This window comes from Mytilus californianus, unplaced genomic scaffold (genome assembly GCF_021869535.1).
Source record: "Mytilus californianus isolate M0D057914Y unplaced genomic scaffold, xbMytCali1.0.p SCAF_3, whole genome shotgun sequence".
NCBI classification, from domain to species: Eukaryota; Metazoa; Mollusca; class Bivalvia; order Mytilida; family Mytilidae; genus Mytilus; species Mytilus californianus.
In genome coordinates this window covers 68,836,702-68,855,176 of record NW_026262679.1, presented here as the reverse complement: position 1 = coordinate 68,855,176, position 18,475 = coordinate 68,836,702, and the positions used below count along the sequence as shown (strand labels likewise).

Below are 18,475 nucleotides of genomic sequence, written 5' to 3'. Positions count from 1 at the left end.
TGGATTTTTCCACTGTGTAATATTCCTAATTCTGGACTGCTGGAATTTGCAAGGATTGCTCATAGATTGAGCTCAAACCATGCAAACAATTTAAGCATAGTACTACTAAGATAACAAAACTTTTGATAACAATTATTTTACAGCAAAAATACCTGAAGAATAGTGGAGATACAACACCACAAAATATTTTTCTCTGAACAAACTAAATAAATAGACAAATTTGAGTGTGGAGATGGCTTAAGGTTGTGTGGTCGTTTTAACAAATTAGAATTAAAACTGAATGGGTCACGATGTGTATTCGTCGTATGAATCTTAAAGTGTTATATGTCCACTTTTGATAAAAATGGAGATAGCTACATGTATATGTTTGATATCCAAGTGCAATGGTCCATCTCCCTATACAACAGTAATACGAGATTTCTATACCCTCATTCTGAAAGAGTGTGTACATTTTTTTTTGCGTTAAGTACATTGCCAGTCTCAATCTTCTACTGAGTTAAGTTAGTATTTTGAAGTTGTGTTTCCAACTGACGGATTTAGGCTCATGATATTTAGGGCCTTTGGATAACACATTTCGCATAGAGTTTTCAGGTCACCAGTAATAACGTGGTCAGCCAGATTATATATGAAAGGGGAACTAAAACAAGTGCAATAAGGAGGTTTAGACTTGAAGTAGTTAATATTTAGATCCTGCAATACGTGTTTTAATTGAAAATTTTAGCCGCAATTGGTTTGGTATATGTATATGGTACATATGGATCTTTAAAAAGGGAAAGTATTTTCGAGTGATTTATGAAGAAGGATATTGCCAAAGTTGATAACATAGAGACCTTTGTTGTTTAGTGCGACTTAATTCTTTTTTTTTAAACGGCACTATTGTAAAATACATTCAGGGGAAATTGTCCTCTATTCCTTTTACTTTCTAATTCTTTTTATAGGGTGATACTCGAATTTTCTCGTTTTAGTTACATTTTGAGCAAAACTGTATCTAGTGCCTTTTTAAAAAGTAATCTTAGTCCGATCATGGTACATGTACATGTGCTAAAGATGATGTGTAACATTGTTCGATAAAAGCCCTTGTGCCAAATTTCACTTCACATTCTGAAACATGTTCTTGGGGTAAAATAAACTAATTCTCCTATCTAAGTGCACGCGCCGAGCTTAATAGACCGTCTACGGACAAATGCATATATTTATTCAAATGTTTCAACATTATTCCTTTAGAAACCCACAACATCAACCTTTAAACACTTTTGTGTTGACACGATTTATCATTGATATTGCCGTATTTATAAATTCGCTAATAACAAAACTTTAATTTGTTTGAAATACTACGGATTTTCTATCCAAGAAATATATTACCTTAGATGTGCTATTACGTGGTACTTTATTTGGCCTCTCAACTTTTTTTATTCGAGCGCCACTGGCGAGTCTTTTGTGGACGAAACTCGCGTCATTGGGAACTATACATAAGTCAATAATATTTGGTAGGTAAATGGTTTATGTAAAGATAATAAGTCTATCTGACAAATTTTATATGACCCTAAACTTTATGTCCATATGATATATTCACATCGTCTTAACCTCATTTACATGCTCCAGTCATCTGGATATTTTTTCCGGATTATGTCAATTCTTTGGCAATTAAAAAGACAGGGAATTTGGATTTGGTTTGTGGGGATATATCAGTCTAACATGCCATATTTTTACAGCACTGAGTCGATACCTCTGTTGTCTGACTATCAGTTCCCGAAGGTATCATTAGCTCAGTGGTCAGTACTTAGGTACTGACATGATTTATGTTTGCTCAGTCTTTGATTTCCTATGTTGTGTTGTGTACTCTTGCTTGTCTGTTTGCCTTTTTCTTTCTTAGCCATGGCGTTGTCAGTTTATTTTCGACTTATGAGTTTGAATGTCCCTTTGGTATCCTTCGCCTCTCTTTTATAACAAATCTTTCTAAAATTGTCCGTTTAAATTTTGAAATTACAATGAAACTAAGGTTTCATCTCCAGTAGGCAAGGTTGGTCTTAGATGGATTTGGCTATTTGTTTAGGTCCTTTTCGGTCATAAAGTTCTTCAACTGTTTCGGTTCTTAAGAATTCTTGGCTTTCAAATATTCGGCTTTGAGCGTACCTGATAAATTTAAGTCCAGAAAAGCGCTTCGGACACATGACATTTATGACTTGTTGTTTTCATATTTTATATACATTTTTAGTTGGGCAAATTTTTTAGCTTGATTTGCAAATACTGGTACATGATATTATCAATATTTTGTATGGGAATTCATGAAAAGTAACCTTGCACTCAAATTCAAAGTTATTTACCTTTAAAAAAAATATTGTATCTGGAAAGAGTTTAGTGTGTCAGTTATATTTTGATGGGACGTTATGAACATGATAGATCATGAGGCATTCAAATTTATCAAATTTGCGTGAACTCTTTACAGTTGCTATACAAACTACATTATCCAGCATTAATAGTCCTATAATGTTCGTTTCTAATATATATTTGTGTGTAATAAACAATTTACATTGTTGTTATTAGGAATCCTGTAAATGATGCCAGTCTGTTACCATGGAGTCGTTCTGTCTGTTCATTGCTGTTTGTTCTACGGGTCACTTCAATGACATCACCCTTCTTTAGTTCTAAAATAGCTTCCATGTCAGCAGTGTTATAATTTTGTTGTGCAGTGCTACGGGCGACTTCAAACCCGTTTTTGTTCATTTGCAGATGAACTATATCATTACTTTGCGACATCCCTGTACTTCCGAAACGATACAATCCATCAAAATGCGCAATGAATTTTCCTGTTTTCGGATTATAACCTTTACCAATGTTAGTGTATACATGATCAAAAACTATTGTTTGGCTATGCTCGAGGTCGATATCTCTGGTTGAAATTGCGTAAAAAGCGATGATTCCTTGGTTAATCAAAGCTAAAAAGAAAAAAGAGAGAAAATATCAAAACAAAATTGACAGTTAACGGCAGAAATATGAAAAATAAATCATTTAGATTTATACGTGAAATCAGCCGATCATAATGGTTTTACTTTGTCAACAGTATGAGGAAATCAATATAAGGCCACCGTGCTAACTAGAAACACGAGACAACAGGGAAATATGAGGAAATATCAATCAATCAATCAAACAGCTTTTTTTCTTTCTTTTTTTTTTTTTGCCATTTATCTTCTGAATCACGGACACTGAGAGAACTGAAACAATAACCTACACCGAGCAGTCCTTTCTATAACTACGTGATATTCTGTAAAATTCACCGATAACCACTGCAAATGTCTAGAGTTGAATGAATAATTTAAATTGAAATAGTTTATTAATTCTGATATTTAAAATAAATAAAAAGTTAAGTTGGCAATAATTTATATGGATAGATTCAACAGTGTGATCACTTTTACATCGAACTTGTACGGGTTTCTTGAAAAATGAGACCTGTCATATTTAGTTGAGGAATTTCGTTTTGTAAAATCACCGAAAAGGGAGCATTTTCGGGAAGGATGGCACACAACATGAAAATTTGTTTTGTTAACTGGTTTTATAACTGATTATTTTCAAATGAACTCATTTTAGCGCTTTTGTTCTGGATTTAACTTCTTTAAGAACGATTAAATCCAAAGATTTATAAGCTAAGGCCGAAAAAATACTTGAATATTTGAGGTTCTATATGACCAAAAGGGGCCTAAAAAATATTGCTAAATCAATCTGAGGTCAACTTTGCCTATGCCTGTTGAAGTTGGAACCTCAGTTTCTTAGAAAATTCTTAGCTACTAGTAATTAACCGAGAATATAAGAAAGGTACAACTGTTGTTTCTTACAAGATTATAATATCTGTCTAATATTCTTACAGTAGTCAATAAATAATATTTAGTAAAGTTGCTGTTGTGAAATCTCTTACCGTTAGTCTTTTCATTGCTTGTTGAGTTCCTCGAGTCCATTATGACATCCAATATCTCGTCTTTTGAATCTTTTATAAGTTGAGTTAATGCTAAATGTAAACATAATGTATTACAGTACAATGATAGGATTGTGTAAAAAGATTTTGTGTTACCATACATAGAGCCTGTGTGTTTCAAATCAATTATCACAATATCAGTGAGAAAACAATACAGTTATTTGGTTTGTATTCTCATAACCCTAGAGTCATAAACACCTAGTTTTAACTTTATCTATTATTCAGTATAAAATACAATACTATTATAGACGAAATCAGGTTTTATGGAACCTTGTCTTTTGGATAAGAAAAAAAATTATCAAACGGTTCTGTGGAACCTTGGGGCTTGCCTGCGATTGCTGCTATCAGTTTAAAAGTGTAAACCTAAGTCCATTTATAAGTAACATATACGGAAATGATGCTATTTCTTGATTTTATAGAAGTTTATTTCTAAGTTTAAAAACATGAAGATTTAACAAATGTATTGATGTCTAAAAAATGTAATTCGAGACTGTATGTAAATGTTAATTGCAAAGAGAACAGGGCCCACTTATCAATAAATTATGGAAATGAAATATATATTTTCTAAATTTAGATTTGGTTATTATGTCTTAATCATAAACAGAATTCTGCCAAAGCTTCATAAAATTCTATAAAGATTGAACTAAGTTATTGATGTCTTTATAACGAAAAACATATTTTGAAAATTTTGCTGTTTGCTGTTGATACTGTCTGCTGATCATTAAAATGTGTCTACCCATTTTTCATAACATTCCGTAAATGTTGAACAAAGTCTTTTGAAAAAAAAACTATGTCCAAGTTTCATAAAATTCCATTAAGGTAACACAAAGATATTAATGTTGAAAAATACCTTTAACCACAGACTGAACTTAGATGTTAATAATGACGACGCTGGCAAAGTTTACTTTTACGTTTACGTTGTAAGTCTTTCTTTTGGCTTATGAGCTAAATTCTATATAATAAAGTGTATAAATTCCGCTTTTTTCATTAACTTTGCTTGATCGATATTTATATCCTCACTCTTTACAACACCAACTCCCTGAATGTTACTTTGAACGTGCTAACTCAAAGGGTTACGTATTCAAGAAGAAATTACAGCCTACCCAGCTTATATTTAAATCTAAGAGCCGACAAGTCCTCAACATGCCTTACTTTTAAATTCCGCCTGCTTACCAGATGCATTAAAAAAACTATTTTGAAAATCTTTGGTTTCATCTGGACGTGGACAGAAATCACGAATTTCAGCACTCAGAGCATATACCAGCAACACCCCCACCCCCGTCCTTTACGAGACCACATTTTTACGCTTACCAAAAGACTGGATATGCCCTCTTCCTTTTTCTTGTCCTACAGAAAATAGAAGATAGCTCATTCCGATCGCAAACGAATATCCCAGAATTAATCCGCTGACTGTATATACCAACGTACGATTTCTGCTCCAAAATGTCTGTAATCGGCTCATGCTTAGTGCGTTTACAATAAACTATCTGTGAAGCTTAAAGATGACTTCACACATTTATCCAATTAATCAGGGTTTTTCCCAAATAAACCTGTGCCACATAAAGACAGGCACAAAAAGTAATTAGAGTACTGTGTACTTCATATGATTTATACAATTTTAAGTAGTTTATAATATCAATTTCGAGTGCCAGAAATTGTCGTTTATATTACACTCGACAATTTTCTTTATTCTATGTGCATACTATTTGAAAATCGGCTGTCTTTTTAATCTACATATTTCTACATGTAAAAGTTTATTTCCAGATTATTCAGTACCAATTCTGCTTTCAAGGAATTATCTAGCAGACCAATTAGAAGTAATCACCAACATTTGTTCTATTACGGTAGCATAAAAGGTGGTTATGATGCAACATAGTACTTATTAACTGATTTTTTTTATAAAATGTTATAAGTCATCTCACTTTTGAAAAAAGATGCTCAATAATTTGCTTGCCCTATCAAAACATGCTAAATTTGAGAAAATGCCTTCTTTGTTAAAACAATTACTAGTATGGTAAAATTAATCTCATAGTTTTGAGGGATGGTAATAAAGAAATTGTTAATTAAAATAATGGGTATTTAATCTCTTTTCCACTAAGATTATGTGCAAAACAAGAAATTTCTCTCAACTGCTACCTAATAAAAATGAAATGAAAACAAGAATACATTCAATGTACATGGTAAAAAAACATACAATACATTAAAAAAAAATGTTCAAATAAACTCATCATAGATCAAAATTATACAGGTTTGTTACTTAAAACAGTATACATTCCTTTCCAAGGACTAAATCAAAAGCCAGTATACCGATATTTAGGTAATGCTTATGTCATAAATCCGGGTATAAAACGTGCAAATAACGAAATCAAAGCAATCTACTGTTATGCATACATCACTAGTCATACCATTTCAATGTCACACTATGCACACATCCTATAGTAAAAGTCAGGTGCATAACAAGACCGGTTCTGATGTTCAGTGAACATGTTTGATGTCAGAATAACATAAGTGAACATGTCTGATGTTAGGCCAATATAAGTGGACATAACAAGCAAAGGAATAGCGCTTTTATTCCTGTTCTTCATTTAAAAGTCACAGAGAAGCCTTCATCGCGGAGCAAAACAACTCTCACCTCACTGCAAGTTTAAGACGACCCCTAACACCGGCTTGAGCGGAATTCTTTGAAAAAATAAAATAAAAAAGTATGTTAATGTAATCGACTTGTGCAAATGAATATTTGTCGATATGTTAGTAGTCCAGTCATACTATGGTTATACCTCAAACTAATTGCAGCAGAAATGGTTTTTGCGGAATTCATCGAAATAGGGGAGAGTCGTCAATTTTGGCGGGGAAAAAAATCAAGATTTTACTTCAAATATGGCAAGATATGGCGCCCGTAGATTGAGAATGACGATATGGGAGACAACTCGTAATGGCCAACTGCAGATGATGCATCTAGTGTCCATCCTTTTCATTCTGGTAAGTAAATATAAGACTTATATATAAAAGTTTTATATGTATTTAGCACTCTTAAGAGTAAAAGCTGTCATGCATGCTATTTTGGATGTTTTTGAAGGAGGTAAATACACGAGAGGCGGCGAAAAGGGGTTGTTGTCTCTTTTCGCATTCCCCGTTTCCATTCTCAATTTTATGAATTTTAGAACTGGCGAGCAAATTCCCGTTTTGAAGCAAGCAAACAAACAGGTCAAACGATCGACAACAGGACGACAAAGAGAAAATTATCAGAGAAAGCTTTCCTGCAAATTTTTAGACAATTAGAAGAAATACAAGACGAACCTGCAACCGTAAGCGATCTCGTTCAGGCTATGGAAAACATATGCAGAGAGAAGGCGTATAGTGTGGTGCACACGAAAAAGACACTGCAAACTCATTTTGGATCTGATATCATCACGGAAGTAAATGGAAAGTCGAATATAGTGACATTCAGGAAAACAGCATCATCTTTACTGAACGAGTTTTACATTAGACCATCATCTAAGAGTCCAGAAGATGAAAAACTAACGATGGTAGAAACAGCAGCTAGGCTAATCAAAGCGCCCGCTAACATGTTTAACCCCGCCACATTCTATATGTGCCTGTCTCCTAAGTCAGGAGCCTGTAATTCGGTTGCTGTCGTTTGTTTCTGTGTATCATATTTGTTTTGCGTTCATTATTTTGTACATAAATTAGGTCTCTGGAGAGTTGTCTCATTGGCAATCATACCACATCTTTTTATTTCTATATTATGAGTCTTAGATATTCAAAATCTGTATGTCCGACTTCTGTTGATATGAACTCACAGAAAAACACCGTCTTTGTCTTTGTCCCAGATTCTTTAAGGACATTTCTAAGAGCGTTATTTAGTCAAAACGACTCTGTTGTTAAGTTGCATCTGTTGGTCAAGCTATAATTCAGGCAACTCGACCTAAACACTTATTGCACCGATACAACTCGCCCTCAGTGTACAAATCCATCAAGTCACTTTGAATAAAGGTTTTTTGGGCATTTTGAACACTCTTGGATTTGCTTCTTCTTACACAGAGGTTTAAAGATTTGAACTAAATGCTGCTGCTGCTGTTCATGACAGAACGGATACACAGATTGGGAATGACACTTTCGTTCAGTATATAGCTGATAACGTAGACCATAATCTGCGAACTTTGGATGGTCATGGAACATTTCTTGGTATGAGCATGATTGCAGCTGTAACTCCAGGATTGATTTAGACTTGATAAAGCTGTCACAAGGCTGTCCCCAACACTAAAGGAAGTCTCAGAGTTGGCGAAGATTAACATAGGCTATTATAAGATGCAACCTAGACAATTGTTACAGGCAGAGTTCGAAACCATGGATTATGAGCCGAATATGGTCGATACAACGTGGAAGTTAGTATGCTGGCCTTTGACATGCAATCGACCTAGTTGGTCAGTCATCATGCACAAAGTGATGGACGGTGATTACCCAGGAAAATATTCTGTTGTTCTTTTGTCAATGATAGACATGAATCCTAGTGATCTTACATGTATAAATTCCACTCTTAACTTCATAAGCAAGCAAGCAAAAGCTCAACATTGTTCATCTATTTTGACATTTGATCAACCCCTCTATTGGAAGGCAATACACATAATTAAAGATGAGCCATTGAATAGTCCTTTAAAGTCAGCTATCTTGCGACTTGGAGGCTTTCATCTAGAAATGAGTTTTGTAGGCGGCATTGGTCCCTTGATGGAAGGATATGGAATTACTGAGCTACTTGAAGCAGTGTATGCACCGAATGCAGTAACTCATATGACTAGTGGAAAGGCTATTGCACGAGCAGTAATTGCAAATATCCTGATAGACACAGCTCTCATGGCAATAATCTTGTCACACATATACGGCATACCGCTTCCAGATCAAATCGGAAATGAGAGTGGCACCATTGATATTAATCCGGCAAATTCCACAGATATATACATTACTGATATCAACGCTGAGGCCCTTTTGGATGAGTTGCATGAAGCAGATGCGATGTTGGATGAACTACTGAATGGGAACATATCCGTGGAAAAAGCACGGAAAATGTTTTATCAGATCAAATAAAATCTAGAATAGATAACTTTCGGGTGTCGCACAAAAGTGTTCGTACTTCACAACTACTCCGTAGATTCATCTTTATGTGAAATCATCACGGGTATACTTACAACAAATTTAGAACTTTAAAACAACACACCCTGAAGCATAAGATTTTCTACAATCAGTTATCATGTGATAAGACGGAGTGATAAATTCTGGACAGGTCCTCTATATGATTTGGTCATAGAACATGTACGGTGTTAATGACAAGCTTAAAGGCGACAGGTGGTATGACTTGGGGCAGAGGTATGTCAGAGGGCTAGCGAGCCAAGTGGATTTTATCTATGCCAGACTGCGCGGAAATGAACAATGCTTTACAAGAGTTTACAGGAGTCAATAATGGAACAAGTGACCAACATAAAGAGGGCGGGTATTGCAAGAGTACGTATTGACAAACAAAACGTGCGTTCAAATACATACTTTGCCGCCAACATCAAATGCGGCTTCATTTCATAGTCATAGGGCTTGTCTTGAAATGAAAATGTGGATTGACAAGGACAATTTAAATCCGTGTGAATGGGGTTGGAAAGTCGTTAATGGAAAGCTTGTTCCAGTTAAGTGTACAATAGACACAGCTCCCTCTGAATTACTCAACATTATTTGATGCAGTTGTAAGACTAACTGTGACACTAAAAGATGTACCTGTAGAAAAAAAAAACGGACTTGAATGTTCAGTAGCATGTTGCGAATGTAAAGGAACTGGTTGCACAAATTCGAACAAAACAGTTGACATGGACGATTAAGTGACAATTAACTTCAAAAGATCAATGTAGAATAAAAAAAACTTATTTCGCATAGTTTAGGGGTTTGGGTAAAAATTACATTTTTCCGTAATCTTAATAACGTTAATTTTTTGGTTGCAGGAAAAAGTATCATACCGGTCAATCGGTTTTCATTGTTGTATTAAGATCTATTGACTTGACAAATTTATCGTTATTTGATCTCCCTCAATGTTTAACATATATAAAGTATATGTTTCGGAGTTTAGTGTGACTAGATATAAGAAGATGTGGTATGAGTGCCAATGAGACAACTCTCCATCCAAGTCAAAATTTATAAAAATAAACCATTATAGGTCACAGTACGGTCTTCAACAAGCCGTCCATTTTCTCTGAACCAGTATACATTTTTGTTTAGGGGCCAGCTTAAGCCCGCCTCTGGCTGTGTTGTTGGCCTTGGGCTGTTTTCTGCTCTTTGGTCGAGTTGTTGTCTCTTTGACACATTCCCCAATTTTATGAGATCCATCGATTTAAGACTCATATTCTATTGTGAGTTTAATTTTTTTTAAAGAAATATAAATTCCCAGTTTTTAGCGAATTTTCACTGAAAAAATAACATTTTCACCAAAAGTTTCCAATTTCCCGCACTTTGAAGTTCATCATATTTTTATAAATTCATTGTTGTAATAAGATCTAAGTATATGTACAACAGTTCACAAAAATCAGATAGAAAATTTGAAGTACATTCTGTTGCAATTAGTTTGAGGTTTGGTCATATTTTGGCTAAAAAGACTAGACTATAGTTGAATTTTGTTCTAATGTTCTGCTGTTAAAGCACTGGATGGAAAGAAAGTTCATGTTTAACCCCGCCACAGTCTCGATGTGCATGTCTCAAGTCAGAAGCATGTAATTCAGTGGTTGTCATTGGTTGATGTCTGTCATATTTTTTTTTTATTGCTGTTTTATTATGGTTTTCTTTTTTGCATTGTTTTATATTTTCTTATATAGGGGCCTTTGATAGCTTACTATACGGTATGGGTTTTCCTCATTGTTGAAGACCGCTTGGTGATCGACCTATGGTTGCTTACATTGATTATTTCAATAGCTGCTACAGGTCGAGTTCTGGTCGAAAAGCATTAAAAATATTTTGGGTGCAACTCTTTTTATTAGATTTTTTCATTAAATGAAAAAAAAAAAACATCACGTCCCTTTGGAAAAAATCAGGTCAGTGATTTGCTTACTCTGTGAAAAAGTATAATTAGAAAACAAATATACATTCTTTGAAAAAACAAATTTGTCATTAATGTATTCTATATTTAGGATAAAGCTGTATGTATATAATTCAGTCATGATGAAATGTCAAAATCAAGGATCGTTTCCTTTATTGTAACAGAAATCATCTTCCTCAAGGTACGATGACACACTCTTTTTTCAACTTCATATCAGTCCTTTTTTAAAACAGCAGTATTGTAACATACATTCAGGCGAAATTGACCTCTTCTCCTTTGCTTTTCTAAATATGTAATTCTATAGGATGAAATTTTTATCGTTTTGGTAACATTATGAGCGAAACTTAATACAGTGCCTTTTAAAAAAGTAATCTTAGAATGACCCTTATGCAAAAGATGATTTGTTACATTTTTCGATAAAACCCTTGTGAAAAAAGGTTTACTTAACATTCTGTAAACACATTCTTTTGAGAAAACAAAACGTATCATTATACCTACCAGTAGGTCCACACGCAGAGCTTAATAGACCTTCTTTGGAAGACTAAAATTGAGAATGGAAATGGGGAATGTGTCAAAGAGACAACAACCCGACCATAGAACAGACAACAGCAGAAGGTCACCAACAGGTCTTCAATGCAGCGAGAAATTCCCACACCCGGAGGCGTCCTTCAGCTGGCCCCTAAACAAATATATATACTAGTTCAGTGATAATGAACGCCATACTAAACTCCAAATTGTACACAAGAAACTAAAATTAAAAATAATACAAGACTGACAAAGGCTAGAGGCTCCTGACTTGGGACAGGCGCAAAAAATGCGGCGGGGTTAAACATGTTTATGAGATCTCAACCCTCCCCCTATACCTCTAGCCAATGTAGAAAAGTAAACGCATAACAATACGCACATTAAAATTCAGTTCAAGAGAAGTCCGAGTCTGATGTCAGAAGATGTAACCAAAGAAAATAAACAAAATGACAATAATACATAAATAACAACAGACTACTAGCAGTTAACTGACATGCCAGCTCCAGACTTCAATTAAACTGATTGAAAGATTATGTCTTCATCATATGAATATCAGGCACAATCCTTCCCGTTAGGGGTTTAGTATCATACCATCATAACATATATGAGAAGAACATAACCCGTGTCATGCAGAATGCATATATTTTTTTTTCTTCAAATTTTACATTATTCACGTTTAGAAACTCAAAACATAAAAACTTTAAACACTTTTGTGTTGACATGAATTATCATTGATTCATGTATTGTCATATTTATACATTAGCTGATTTCAAAAATGTATTTGTTCGAAATACTATGGATTGTTTACCCCAGGAATACATTACCTTAGCTGTGCTCTTACTTCGTTCTTTATTGGCCTTTTAAGTTTTTTGATTCAAGCGTCACTGATGAGTCTTTTGTAGACGAAACTCGCGCCTGGCGTAGAAAATCATAAGCCTGGTATCTTCGGCGAGTTATACTAATTAAAAAGAGTCCAATATATAAACGTAGTACAAAATACATTCAGAAGGAATATAAACCTGTGGTGATATTCAATATGAATTATAACACATTATTTTAAAAGACGAAAGACAGACATTGTCAAATTCTTAGTGACTGACCAGAGACACTGCAAATTTACAATCCATTGAGAGACGTAAGTTTTCAGATAAAGTCTCTGTTCTATACATAAGTCATAATCCTATAATGTTTGTTTCTAATATATTTTGTTCGTTTGGCATAATCTACATTGTTGTTATTAGGAACCCTGTAAATGACGCCATTCTGTTACCATGGAGTCGTTCTGTCTGTTTATTGTTGTTTGTTCTACGTGTGACATCAATGATATCGCCCTTCTTAAGTTCTAAAATGGCTTCCATGTCAGCAGTGTTATAATTTTGTTGTGCAGTGCTACGGGCGACTTCAATACCGTTTTTGTTCATTTGCAAATGAACTATATCATGACTTTGTGACATCCCTGTACTTCCGAAACGATACAATCCATCAAAAGGCACAATGAATTTTCCTGTTTTCGGATTATAACCTTTACCAATGTTAGTGTATACATGATCAAAAACTATTGTCTGGCTATGCGCGAGGTCGATAGATCTGGTTGAGATTGCATAGAAAGCGATTGTTACTTGCTTTATCACAGCTAAAAAAAAAGAAATAACACATCAAAATAGACATTTAATGGCAGCAATATATGAAATAATTAAATTTAGATTTAGACGTGGAATCAGCTGATCATAACGGTTTTCTTTGTCAACAGTATGAGGACATCGATATTAGGTGGATAACTGGAAACAAGATACAACATTCCCATGATACAGGAAAATAAGACCATTGTCAATCGAACAGCGTTTTTATCGCTGCTGTTCAGCTTCTGAATCACGGTCACTGGAAGAACTGAAAGTATTGTCATATCGTAAATATGAAACGATAACCTACACTGAGCACTCCTTCTTTACTATTACTTGATATTCTTTGTTATTCACCGAAAACCACTACAAACGTAGTTTATTGTATAATACAAAATGAAAACAACACGTTATCAATTTTTCTGGATTTACCTTCATCAGGAACTCTCAAAGTCGAATACTTGAAAGCCAAGGATGTATAAGAACCGAAATCGTTGATGAGCCATATGGGGCAATATGCGTAATTGATTTTACATAGGCGGTAATGGTAACGTTTTCCTCTGTAGCACAGTCCATATCGTAAACTTAGATATGCATGATGGCTCATTTCGAAGCTGAGACATTTTCACATATGTGGTTAAGTTTTCGGGGTACAAAGTGTGATTCATTTTTCCGTAAATTAGCACACCCCGAAAATCCTTTCGTGATGCGGCTCCTGGTGGTAAAAAATCCCTTTTTTCACACAATAAGTTCTTTGAAAATTCAATACTTTGCATATATTTAATAACTGCATAGTTTTTACACATTTATTCTATGGTCTTCTACTTTTCAAATCAACACAAATGGTTAAGCTCAGTCAATTGTTAAAAATAGAAACATGTCCAATATCACTACACAGAGTTTTTTGTTTACACACAACTTTTGTGTTCCTCAATTTGAGGCGCATTAGGGATATTGACCCATATGACAAAAAAGGACCTAAAAAAATTTTCTTACTAAAATGTCTATAGTTGAATAAATAACTTAAATTCAAATAGTTTATTAACACTGATATTCAAAATGAAAAAAAAGTTTACGTTTGCAAAGTTTCAAATGGATGGATCCAACAGTGAAAAATCACCAAAAAGGAGTATGTTTGGGCAGGATCTCATACAACTTGCAAATAAGTTTTGGTAACTAATTGGTTTATTTTCGTTTCTCTAGAAGACATCAATTTACCGCAGAAATAGCGTTCATTCAAAAAGTGAAGCTGTAAAAGTGTATTTGATACATCATCTATTTATTTATTAGATTATTCAGAAATATTTATAAGTAGGTAAGTAAGTAGGTATATTATAAAAATAGGAAGATATGGTATGATTGCCAATGGGACAACTCTCCACCAGATACCAAGTTAACAACTCTTTGTCACCGTATGGCCTTCAGAAATTGTCAAAAACCATACCGTATAGAAAGCTATAAAATGCCTAAATGACTATGCAAACCAATTCAAACAGGAATTCAAACTAACGGCCTGAAATATCTACAAAACAATAAACGAAGATTATAGTATATGTCTAAAATGCTCAAAGTAGCCAATACATATTTTTATCAAAATATAATGTTGATTTATATTTCGATGAATTAAACTAGAGAAGAGCTAAAACCATGTATGGTCCTACATTGGTTCTACATTGGTCTCTGGTGGATAGTTGTCTCATTGGCAAGCATACCACATATTCGTATTTTTAAATGTAAGATATAAAGGAGAAGGAGGAGGGAAGCGGGAGAGAGGAGTGTTGCTGTTTTGAAATCACTTACCGTTAGTCTTTTCATTGCTTGTTGAGTTCCTCGAGTCCCTTATAACATTTAATATCTCGTCTTTTGAATCTTTTATAAGTTGAGTTATTTCTAAAAATAAACATGATACTAGTATATTATAGTGCCATGGAAGGTTTGTGTATTACTCCTAAAAGATTTATTGGTACCATACAAATAGCCTGTGTATTTCAAATGAGTTACCGCGAAAGTTAATACAATATCAGTGAGGAAAACCAATACTATTATTTGGTTTGCTTGCTCATAAATCTAGAGCCAGAAACTCCTAGTTTAACTATATTCATCATTCAGACCAAAATACAATTAGGAAAAAAAACAGGTTTTATAGGGCCTTGTCCTTAGAATATTAGCAATAGCCAAAAAGGTTCCGCGGAACCTAGTGTTTCGCCTGCGATTGCTGTTGTCCTTATAAAAGTATATTATGTTGATCGCCAAAAACTTTCTCAGTGGATATTTAGCGGATACAAAGTACATTTTCATGTGTAAAAATCATAATAACCCTGTATATATGTATATATAAACAAGTCTAAATTGAAAACAACGTTCAAACCTATGATTGCGTTGGATAGAAACCGCAATTTTTATACGTGTGCATGTAACAAAATTTCGTTGTAGAAGGGTCTAAATACAGCACAAACAACATTTTCCAAAAGACCAAAAGAGTGAAAAAATATATTTTAACAAAACGCACTTTGACTAGCCGGTCGAACAACTGATGTTCTTAAACCCTGCTGACTGCCATTGACGATTGCCATTGACGATGTATATATATATATATATATATATATAGATATATGTTAAAATATACTTTTTCACTCATTTGGTCTTTTGGAAAATGTTGTTTGTGCTGTATTTAGACCCCTCTTCCAAGAAATTTGTTTTGCATGCACACGTATAAAAATTGCGGTTTTTATCGTCGAAATCCGGATATGGTGTACAAACTTTTGCACCTCATGTTTGTGGTATACCATCTTTACCACAAGTTTATTGTTTTCTGTTTGGTATTAAATTAATATTAAGATCCATTTTGTACTGGTGATCAATTTATTTGGCAATCGCCAATGGCAGTCAGCAGGGTTTAAGAACATCCGTTGTTCGACCTGTTAGTCAAATGCGTTTTGTTAAAATATACTTTTTTCACTATTTTGGTCTTTTGGAAAATGTTGTTTGTGCTGTATTTAGACCCCTCTACCAAGAAATTTGTTTTACATGCACACGTATAAAAATTGCGGTTTTTATCCAACGCAATCATAGGTTTGAACGTTGTTTTCAATTTTGACTTGTTTATATTTTTTCCGTTTGGGCTTGTATTATATTTTCCTTCGGGTTTATATGATCCGTTCATCCTATTTCGACTCTTTAAAATTCAAGAGTCTATCCTAAATTGGGGTAAATTATATGGCCTTCCAAATACCATTTAATCCGGATATGGTGTACAAATTTTTGCACCTCATGTTTGTGGTATACCATCTTTTCCGCAAGTTTATTGTTTTCTGTTAGTAATTAAATTAATAATTAAGATCCTTTTTGTTACATCTGGTGATCCGTTTACTTGGCAATCGCCATGGCAGTCAGCAGCGTTTTGTTAAAATATACTTTTTCACTTTTTTGGTCTTTTGGAAAATGTTGTTTGTGCTGTATTTAGACCCCTCTACCAAGAAATTTTGTTTTGCATGCACTCGTATTAATATTGCGGTTTTTATCCAACGCAATCATAGGTTTGAACGTTGTTTTCAATTTAGACTTGTTTATATATATATATGTATATATATATATATATATATATATATATATATATGTGTGTGTGTCAGTTTCCTTCAAATTGACTTACTGTTGACCTGTAGAAATAGAACGGCATTTGTTCTGTTGACAGCTTTCCTTATATCCACTGAGGTGATATTTAGAATTCAGTTGTGTAATAAGAAGTACAGCTGTGCATGTAGTAATTTTGTGTCATGGGTGGATACCCAATTTCCTTTGTTTTTCCATTACAATATATACACGAGTTTGATGAAGGTTTACTTTAATCTCTTGTGCACTAATTACGGCAATTTGAAAAGGAAAATTTCATGAAAACTGGAAAATTTCATGAAAAAGAATTTACTTCTACGTGTGTATATATTCTGCTTTTTTTCGATTGTCACATTATAGTGACTTTTACGTTGCTTGATGGCTATGATAACCCTAATCTTTACAACACCAACTCCCTGAATACTACTTTGATCGAATAAGCTCACAAGTTTACGAACGTTAGAAGACATTACACCCTACCCAATATATATATCTATATCTAGAAGACTTACTCCTTAATTCTGCATGCTTTGCAGAAGCAGCAATAAAAAAAAAACAATTTTGAAAAATTTGGTTTCATCTTGACGGGGACCGAAAACATGATTTTCAGCATCCGGGGCAAGCACCAACAGACTACCACGAGACCAGTGAGGCAGTTTAATTTATTTTCAATAGTCTATATATATCTATATATTTTTACGCTTACCAAAAGACTGTATATGCCCTTTTCCTTTTTCTTGCCCTATAGAAAATAGAAGATAGCTCATTCCGATCGCAAACGAATATCCTAGAATTATTCCGCTGCCTGTATATACCAACGTACGGTTTTTGGTCCAAAATGTCTGTATTCGACCCATGTTTGGTGCGTGTATGATAACTATCCGTGACGCTTTAAGAAGACGTCTACGTTTATCATATTAATCAAGTTTTTTTTTCCAAATAAATAAGTGCGACATTAAGAAAGCCACAAAAAGTAATTAAGAGTACTTTGTACTTCATATTATTTAAAGGTAATTTATGTTAATACTAATGTTATGCAGACGACGGAAACCATTAATTAGTTTCTAAATTTACATTTTCCTAACCCTTGTGGAACCCCTGCATTACGATATTTTGGCTTGGTCGCCGTTGGTCAGTTTCTACGTAATGTATCTTATTATTACACATTCTTGCTGATCTACAGATCGATAATTTTGTAAAAAGATTTTTACTTTGTGATTTTTTATTGTAGTAGATTATTTCTATTTCGCATCGTTCAGCTATGGGACAAGCAGTCTTAACCCTTGCTAACCATTGTTGACTGTCTTAAAGTGAAAACATATTCAATACTTTCTAAACCATTGTCTTATTCTATTATTAATGGCAACCTATTGCATCGACTTGAATTTGACAAAAAAATTCTGGCATCTTTTGGTATCGATAGCTCAAGATATAAGGGACATAGCTATCGCATTCGTGAAGAATTTTGTACAGCTGAGAGAGGCTTGTCAGATTCACAGTCCACATGCTCAATAAGACGTTGGAAATCTTGCCTCTTTCAAAAACACAGTAGACATCATTTGAATAATAGGTTTGGTATTATACCTGCTTGGGCCGGTACAATACTTTAAAGAAGACCTCAATTGAAAAATTTATTGGCATTTCTGTCTCAATTACCTGTTTGTGTAGGTTGTTATAGAGATATTAAAAGCA

At 34.0% G+C, this 18,475-nt stretch overlaps 2 protein-coding genes across 2 annotated transcripts; both read right to left on the bottom strand.

The window, feature by feature from the left end:
* Positions 1-1,483: 1,483 nt before the first annotated feature.
* On the bottom strand, positions 1,484-5,520 carry LOC127733172 (complement C1q subcomponent subunit B-like). Its single transcript, XM_052242523.1, has 3 exons — positions 5,279-5,520; positions 3,911-4,000; positions 1,484-2,936 (listed from the first exon to the last, which is right to left on the bottom strand). The coding sequence occupies exons 1-3, from the start codon at positions 5,427-5,429 to the stop codon at positions 2,527-2,529; spliced, it is 651 nt and encodes a 216-aa protein (XP_052098483.1). The 5' UTR covers positions 5,430-5,520; the 3' UTR covers positions 1,484-2,526.
* A 6,803-nt stretch (positions 5,521-12,323) lies between these two features.
* Positions 12,324-17,665, bottom strand: LOC127733174 (complement C1q subcomponent subunit B-like). The gene is made up of 3 exons (XM_052242524.1): positions 17,490-17,665; positions 14,975-15,064; positions 12,324-13,188 (listed from the first exon to the last, which is right to left on the bottom strand). The coding sequence occupies exons 1-3, from the start codon at positions 17,638-17,640 to the stop codon at positions 12,779-12,781; spliced, it is 651 nt and encodes a 216-aa protein (XP_052098484.1). The 5' UTR covers positions 17,641-17,665; the 3' UTR covers positions 12,324-12,778.
* Between the last annotated feature and the right edge of the window lie 810 nt (positions 17,666-18,475).

What these genes read in the sequence shown, in the direction of transcription:
- LOC127733172 (XM_052242523.1), bottom strand. Translation starts at nt 5,429, where the DNA reads ATGAGCCGATTACAGACATTTTGGAGCAGAAATCGTACGTTGGTATAT. An exon ending in AGGGCATATCCAGTCTTTTG is followed by an intron (nt 4,001 to 5,278) that starts GTAAGCGTAAAA and finishes GTTTACATTTAG; the next exon opens with CATTAACTCAACTTATAAAA. An exon ending in AAGCAATGAAAAGACTAACG is followed by an intron (nt 2,937 to 3,910) that starts GTAAGAGATTTC and finishes TTTTCTTTTTAG; the next exon opens with CTTTGATTAACCAAGGAATC.
- LOC127733174 (XM_052242524.1), bottom strand. Translation starts at nt 17,640, where the DNA reads ATGGGTCGAATACAGACATTTTGGACCAAAAACCGTACGTTGGTATAT. An exon ending in AGGGCATATACAGTCTTTTG is followed by an intron (nt 15,065 to 17,489) that starts GTAAGCGTAAAA and finishes GTTTATTTTTAG; the next exon opens with AAATAACTCAACTTATAAAA. An exon ending in AAGCAATGAAAAGACTAACG is followed by an intron (nt 13,189 to 14,974) that starts GTAAGTGATTTC and finishes CTTTTTTTTTAG; the next exon opens with CTGTGATAAAGCAAGTAACA.